The sequence below is a fragment of the Hippocampus bargibanti genome, linkage group LG01 (genome assembly GCF_051943395.1).
Source record: "Hippocampus bargibanti isolate YZ-2025 linkage group LG01, ASM5194339v1, whole genome shotgun sequence".
NCBI lineage: Eukaryota > Metazoa > Chordata > Actinopteri > Syngnathiformes > Syngnathidae > Hippocampus > Hippocampus bargibanti.
In genome coordinates this window covers 25988596-25996876 of record NC_142734.1, presented here as the reverse complement: position 1 = coordinate 25996876, position 8281 = coordinate 25988596, and the positions used below count along the sequence as shown (strand labels likewise).

The window sequence follows — 8281 nt, the reverse complement described above, 5'->3', positions numbered from 1 at the left end:
CATTCATTCGTTCGAATGAGCGGGCATTCCTTTTTCGTCACGTGATATGACAGGCTGACTTTGCTTATCGCTGCGCTTTGTACCTCGATCTCCGGCTCTCCAGCTCAAACTGTGACTTACCCTTTGCCCCACCCCCCTTATCTGGAGGCGAACGTCCGTTTTAGGGCTGACGGTGCAAAAAAAAAAGAGAACGCAATGACATAATCCTTGCGACCTTGCAAATGTTCTGCGTTTCGCCACCTCCACCTTTGATGCTTTCTCCCATTGGCCAGCGTGCATCTGTCAGTTGATTTTGTCTCCAGAAGCTCATCTTTTTGGGGACTTCGATGAAAAGGTTTCTTCAGCCGTCATCTGTACTTCTTTGAAGGTGTCGGACGTTACAAACTAGGAGTTATCAGAACCCTCCAGGTAGAGAAAAGGAGTCTAAACATATCAGGAGAGCACTCACTGACTGCGTACCCTCAGTGGTCATTTAACAAATGTCAGAAAGAAAGAATAGGGAATGAAACCAAAAATTCTGAAGACACAAAAAGGAGAGGAGTAGCAGTACCTTACATTGCAGGAGTTTCTGAAAAACTACAGAGTCCTTTGGCAACACAAAATCCCTACTTATTTCAAACCGATAAACACTTTAAGGCAGAAATTAGTGCATCCAAAAGATAGGCTGCCAAATGAAAACCAAAGTAATGTAGTTTATTCAATACATTGTAAGAATGAAAATTGTAAAGAGCAGTACATTGGGGAGACTCAACAAATTCTCAAAAAAAGACTTTATCAACATTGCAGGGATAATACTAGTGGGCCTCAATCGGCAGTACATATGTACCTAAAAGCTAACAACCACTCATTTGACGACAATGAGGTTAAAATCTTAGTGAAAGAACATAGATGGTTTGAATGGGGAGTAAAAGAAGCAATATTCATAAACCAACTAAATCCTTCATTAAACCGGTTTGGTGGGGTGAGGTTCAATTTGGATCATTCCTACAACAGCCTACTTAGGTAAAATAGGATTAGGAATACTGATGAGGTGATACCGGTGGAAGTGGGGCATTCAAGCCAGTCGTTAGTCAGAACAATAGGAACAATCAGTGGAGTGGCAGGGAGTAGTCCTCTGCTCCACCCAACCTGAGAGCAGGGACCTATCATAGCAGAGTCCGGCACCGCCATGTCTGGATAGTAGGGATATATATATCGGGCCCAAACTACCAGTAAGTCTTTAGTTTGCTGACGAAGTTTCTTGGATAAGAAGCGAAACGTCCGACACCTTCAAAGAAGTACAGATGACGGCTGAAGAAACCTTTTCATCGATGCACCACTCCTGTCCGACTGAGAGCTTACACAGACGTTTTGGGGACTGTTTCCTTTCTTTGGGATGGAATAGATTTACATGAAATGATCAATGACGAGGTTTCCCCGCTGGTTCATGATGGGACCTAATTGGAGAGCTTTGCATTTAGTGTTCTTTTCATTGCAGGGACTTTGATTTGACTTTTTTGTGTGTCCATTTAAAGGCGGGAACCTTGCCAATGGGGTAGTGTGTAAGAATGGCGCTTGTGTGTGTGTGTGTGTGTGTGCGTGTGCGTGTGCGTGTGTGTGTGTGTGTGTGTGTGTGTGTGTGTGTGTGTGTGTGTGTGTGTGTGTGTGTGTGTGTGTGCGTGTATTTGTGTCAGCATGGCCCGATGTGGGCGGATCAGGTTAGGCCTCCTTGGTCCCGAGGATGATGTCATCGTCCGGGCTGCAAGGGGGCGTGGCCGGAATCGACGCCGGGGGCTGAGGCTTCCCTCAGCTTGGCTACTAGGGCGACAAGCCTGAGAGAGAGCAGTCGTGGTGTCCGTCAGTTTGGTGGAGGGAAGGGGGGGGCGGCAGTCTCGTCCGAGCTGAGGTCTCCGGGAAGCGTCGACGTCACGACGAAGTAAGACCGCTGCAGCTCGATGAAAGCAAAGGCTCGGCTCGCCTTTGGCCAAAATGCACTGGCAGCGACTCCTGCGTTTGGGCAACAGGAAGGTGAGGGCGGCGCTTCGGGAAGGAAAGAAGGAAAGAAGGAAGGAAGGAAGGAAGGAAGGAAGAAAGAAAGAAAAAAGAAAGAAAGAAAGAAAAAAGGGCAGACTGACTGACAAATATACAAATGTATAGACATATATATATATCATTTTCTGTACCGCTTATTCCTCATTAGGGTCGTGGGGGTTGCTGGAGCCTATCTCAGCTGTCTTCGGGCACGAGGCGGGGGACACCCTGAATTGGTTGCCAGCCAATCGCAGGGCACACAATGACATACAACAGTCACTCTCACACTCACACCGAGGGACAATTTGGAGTGGTCAATCTGCCTGCCATGCATGTTTTTGGAGTGTGGGAGGAAACCGGAGGACCCGGAGAAAACCCACGCGGGCCCGGGGAGAACATGCAAACTCCACACAGGGAGGCCGGACCGGGACGCGAACCGGCGACCTCTGCACTGTGAAGCCGGTGTGCTAACCACTTGACTACCGGGCCGCCCATATATATATATATATATATATATATATAGTGATATATATATATATATCGCTTCCAACAAGCAAGACACCCAAGCGGAAAGACAGGCACAAAACGTCTTGTTGTTCGTGGCACCCACAGACCTTGTCGAGCTCAGAGTCTGCCTCCAAGTGCATCAGTTTGGAAGCTGCCTCAGGTGTCTGTGAGAGAGACAGAGAGAGAGAGAGAGAGAGAGAGAGAGAGAGAGAGAGAGAGAGAGAGAGAGAGAGAGAGAGAGAGAGAGAGAGAGAGAGTGAGAGAGAGAGAGAGAGCGACAGAGAGAGAGACAGATAGATAGATAGATAGATAGATAGATAGATAGATAGATAGATAGATAGATAGATAGATAGATAGATAGATAGATAGATAGATAGATCGAGAGGGGGAGGTCGGTAGATTGATTGATTGATTGATTGATTGATTGAAAATTACTTTTTTTTGCTATAGTGAGGTGAGGGGGTGACTGACAAATAAAAAGTCAACTGTGTTACCGAAACAAATGCAGATGGTGCCACTGCAAATACCCTATCACAAACTGAGTTTTGTTTTGTTGTCACTTGTTTTTTTCCATTGCAAATGTTGAAATGCAAAAAAAAAAAAAACGTTCATGAGACTCGCAAAGATGGACCGCAAGTGGCCTTCTCCACTTCTCACTTTTCAGTTGAGTTTTTGCCGAAAAGCAGAAGCTCCTTCCCACTTGGTCAGCAAAACGAAAACCCACAAGGACTTTTTTTCCCTTTATTCCTCCCGAAGTCTTTGTTTCCTCCAAGGCAGGGGGGGTCCAAACATTTTTGCAAAATGGGCAAGATTTGGTGTGCTAAAGCCGCAGGGGGAGAGCAACCTTGGTGGAAGTTTTTTTCCATATACGTACTGTAATACCAACTCATTGAAGACAATTTCGGCGCGCCATTCTGTGTTTGCTTTTTTATTGACATTTTCAGCGATCTTAAAGGACAACCGAAGCCTCCGGACAAGTTGTGTCCATAATTTGTAAAATGGCTTCAAATGACTTCTACTGAGCATATTTTACAAAGATTCCATGGCATATAGCTATATTTTACATTTTAAGACTCGCACTGAATATTCAGGAAGTCTTGTTTTCGAGTTGATGACGATGCCTTACGTGACGTCACGTCTGGAACGCCCGTGCCCGAGAAAGCGACACACAATGCATTTTGGGTATTTTGTTTGGTCTGAAAACTTCGTGTTGATGGCGAAATTAGAAGGAAAACACATAAATAACACGATGGTGAATCATTGTGTGTTGCACCAAGACTACTATTTTATACTAGTTGACACAAATTCCCAGCAGACAAATCAGCCCATTTCCAACAGAACTTGGGCGCCATCTTGTGCATTTTCCGGGATGCTACATTGGAGTCAGCTCAATTGATACAGAAGTTCTTCTTCAATCGATTGCAAACATTTATGCTTTCCTCTTAATAACTATTTGAATCATATTCATAACTGGATGAGTAACAAGAAAGCATCTTCTCCAAATCTGAAGCCATTGTTTTGATTCTAGAGCAAGGCAAGACATCCTGACGTGATGTCACGAACAAGGGGGCGGGACCTTCTGAAACTCACCAACTCCGAGGTCATTTTGAAGTAGTTTTGGGACACTTTAACTCATTTTTATTGGTGTTTTGTATTTGACTAAAAATATCAGCCTGCGTGTTTTGGGTATTGCTATAAAACGTTTTTCTGATGTCACTTAGGAAACAAAAAAATTGTGTCAGTTGTCCTTTAAATATAAATACAGTGAGACCTCAATTTACAAACACCTTATCTTACAAACTTTTCGTCTTAAGAACGTCATATTTATGAAAATTAAACCTTATAATAAGCACTATTTTCATAATACACACCCACCACGGCTGGCGGAGTGATCTTCGCACACGACCGAACAGCGCTCCAGCCGGCGCTACTTTCCACACCCCTCTCATTGAATGATCGCCTACTTGGAGCTTTTTGCTGATAATTTTACTATGATGGGACCGAAAAAAAACACCACAGGCTCGTGTTCAGCCCACGAAGACACAAAATAAAATCACCGTCGCTGAGAAGAAGGAGATAATTGAAAAACACGTACAAGGTGTGCGTTTGTGTGATTTAGTGGCCGAGCACGGCTATGCTAAGTCAACCATTGCTCCCATTCTCCGGAACAGAGAATCGTCTGTTGCAAAAGGTGTTTCCGTGCTCTCAAAGCGACGGTCTCGGGCAATCGAAAAACTTCTGTTAATTTGTATTCACGAAAAGCAGCTATCCGGCGACAGCGTGAGTAAAGCTATTTTATGCGAGAAAGCAAGGCTAATTCACGCCGATATCGCCATGCGCAAACCTGGAAGTTCGGCGCTTATTGAGGATTTTAAAGCCAGTAACGGATGGTTCGAGAACATCTGAGGGCGAGGAGGAGAAGGCAATGTTGGCAAAGTGGAATAATGTCCAGGCATTTACCGAACAGTTCCATCCAGAAAAGACTGGCTATGGCAATCATCAACATGATGAACGATAATGTAATCCCTCAGCTTCGTTAGACCTTACAAGTCAGAAAGCAACAGATGTCAATTAAGAGGTTTTTAATCATCAAAAATGATGAGGAGTCTCCAAAGAAAAAACAGAAGCCACACCAGAGGTTAAGTTACCAACAGTCCTTATGGAAGGTGACTCTCCTTCCATAAGCCATCAACGACCATCAAAAAGGTAAATAAAAGTTTATTTTACAGCACAGTTTATTTCTTTAATTACAGCCCTAATGTAATGTGCCTCTCTTTGTGACTTTATGATACAATGCAGTGTATTTCTTTCATTACAATACAACAGCACATTTATTATACATAAAATAAGGTATGTTGTGTGTAGTTTTAATGCTTATTTAGTTAAAAACTATATTTTATGGAAACCCTGGAACGGATTATTCCCATTTTAATGGTGTCCTATGGGATTTTTTTTTTCGAGATACACACTTTTCGCCTTACACACTCTGTCTGGGAACCAATTAAGTTCGTAAGTTGAGGTCTCACTGTAGAAGTATTTTGAATTCGATTCCACGGAAAACTGCGGGCCGGATGAAAATTGACCACGAGCAGTATTTGGCCCCCAGGCCTAATTTGCATAAGCGCCAATCACGACGCTAAATTCCCTTGTCGCTATCGCAGGTCGAGTGGTCGGAGGTGAGTGGGTCGTTCCAACCACAGCCAGAGCTTGACTCGGCATACTGGACAACGGGGGTGGAGGATGCGACTGTGGATACTCAGCGCACCAAGCAGGCCGTCGTCCAGCTTCAGCGGAAGATCGTCAAACTCACCGAACAGATTAAGATCAAGCAGGCGCTTTGCGACGACAACGTGGCAGAGTACCTCAAACTGGCAAACAATGCGGATAAGCTCCAAAGCGCTCGCATCAAGCAGGTGGGTGCAAACGGCGATCACGACCAGTGGCAGGCAGAGAGACCAAACTTGCGGTGAAACTTTTTTTTCATTTGAGCGTCCGAAAATCGACCGTCGGTTTGGGTTGACATTTCAGATATGGCAACAGTAGCAAAAGTGTTTGAAAATTGTGGGTGGGGGAGGGGCTTCCCCTTTTGAGGCCTAAGCTCAGCCATGAAGTCACTTTGTGGCCCGGGACCGGTCGCGAGTGGCGCCTTTGCAACGCAGTGCCGTTGTCGCCGGCAGGTTTTTGAGAAAAAGAACCAAAAGTCGTTGCAGCGCGTCCAGCAGCTGCAAAAGAAACTGGAGCATTGCCACCGCAAACTGCGGGAAGCGGAGCAAAAGGGGATCCCCCGGCAGCCCAAGGACGTTCTTCGTGACATGCAGCAAGGCCTGAAGGACGTGGGTGCCCGGGTGGCGGGCTTCGGCGAGGTTGTGGTGGGCAGCGTCAAGGGGGGGCTGTCCAGCTTCTCGCAGGCCACCCACTCGGCCGCTGGGGCCGAGGCCTGCAAGCCACGGGAGATTGCCTCGCTCCTCCGCAACAGGTTGGGCAGCACTGACAACATGGCCGCTCTCTGGGAGTCCCCCACGGTGGACGGCCCCCACCCCAGCCCCAGGTACGGCAGCGAGGACAACCGCTCAAGCGCCATGTCCGGCTCGGCGGAGGGTGCGCCCACCGGGCCCCCTCCCGGCTCCAAGGGGAACATGGCAACGAGGGTTCACCGTCCAGCCTTGAACCCGTTGCTGCAGGATCTCAAGGAGCTGAGGGAGAGCCAGGTCAGGCTGGAGGAGAGCCTGAAAGAATTGAAGAGTCGCTACCGGCGAAACTATGTGCTCATTGCGCAGACGCTGCAGGAAGAGCGCTTCAGGTGAGCAGAAATTCTGTCGACATGCGGCCGAGAAACCGCTCATTTCCGCTCATCCTGCCCATCCCCAACGTACGTTCAGGTGCGAGTGCTTGGAGGAGCAGCTGAACGACCTGACGGAACTTTACCAGAACGAGATCCTCAACCTGAAACAGGAGCTGGCCAGCATGGAGGAGAAGATGGCCTACCGGTCGCATGAGAGGGTGCGAGACGTTCAGGTTGGCCTCGTTCGTCCATCCTCCCAATCTCAAGCTCTAAAATGGCCGCCGTTGACCATTGTGAACTGTCTTTGGGCAGGAGGCGCTGGAGGCCTGTCAGACGGGAATTTCCAAGATGGAGCTGCAGCAGGCGGCAGCAGCGCCGCTGGAGAAGGGGGCGGCGGCCGGAACGCTACTGGGCAAAGCGATCCATGTGCTGCTGGCCCTGACGGCCGCTATCTTGGTGTCGGTGTCTGCCGCCGCCCCCCTGATGAGGACGCGCTCGCTCAACACCCTGCTGCTCTGCGTCCTTGCCGCCTTTTTGTGGGGGAACCGCCATGCGCTGGCGGCGTACGCGCCGGCGATTTTTCCTGGGCAATTCTTTGCACACTCGGGTGAAGACGACCGATCACCGGGATCACTTTGACAGGAAAGTTGGGAGGGTTCAGGCGGCCAACCCCAGTCCACCAAGGACTGCTGACTTGGCATTTTATGAACCCCCTCAACATTACAGGCTGAATGTGTGTTGGGTCAAGGGGGCACCCAGCCCACATTGCAAATGGTAACAAGACCAAAGGGCGACACTGTGAACATTCACACTCAATTCAACGTGGCCTGTGACGATGATGGTTGACCGGCAAACCCAAGTTGGGGGCTGCTCAGGTTGGGATGGAGTGGGGTGAGGGGGGCGCTACAAAGCCCCATTTTGATTCCAAAGTGAAATGCGAAATGTTTCCGTGGTTGATGGATGGACCACTTCTGTATGACTGAGAGTCTACACAGATGTTTCAGTGGTTGCTTGACCTTGATGTTGCTTTACGTGATAAAGTCCTCCCGTGCCTTTTATCCAAGTGTGGAATCAATAAAAAGGCGATTGGCTGTCCTCCCACCTATTTTGTTCAGGCCCCCATGACTTAAATCAAATCCTGTTGGTGTGTCTCGTTGAGGATGCAGACTCCCGATGACGCAATGCTGTTCTCGTTTGGCCACAAGATGGCGCCAACGAGTTGTGGGCTGGTCAAAAGAGGTGAGCGCTTTTATTTGAGTCGGTGCTTAAAGAACAACCGATACCATTTTTTGTTTCCTAACTGACACCAGAAAAAAACGTTTTGTGGCATCTAAAATACCCAAAACACGCAGGCTGATATTTTTAGTCAAACCCAAAACACCAATAAAAATGACTTAAAGTTGCCCAAAACTGCCACTATTGAGCTCAAAACTGGAGAGATTCAGAAAGTCCCGCCCCCATGTTCGTGATGTCTCATCAAGA

The 8281-nt window shown here is 47.8% G+C and overlaps 1 protein-coding gene across 1 annotated transcript; it reads left to right on the top strand.

The window, feature by feature from the left end:
- The first annotated feature begins 1803 nt into the window (after window positions 1–1803).
- tmcc1a (transmembrane and coiled-coil domain family 1a) lies at window positions 1804–7921 on the top strand. Its single transcript, XM_089000109.1, has 5 exons — window positions 1804–2007; window positions 5679–5930; window positions 6195–6817; window positions 6897–7032; window positions 7112–7921. Exons 1-5 carry the CDS (start codon window positions 1969–1971, stop codon window positions 7436–7438), a joined length of 1377 nt encoding a protein of 458 aa, XP_088856235.1. The 5' UTR covers window positions 1804–1968; the 3' UTR covers window positions 7439–7921.
- The last annotated feature ends 360 nt before the right edge of the window (window positions 7922–8281 follow it).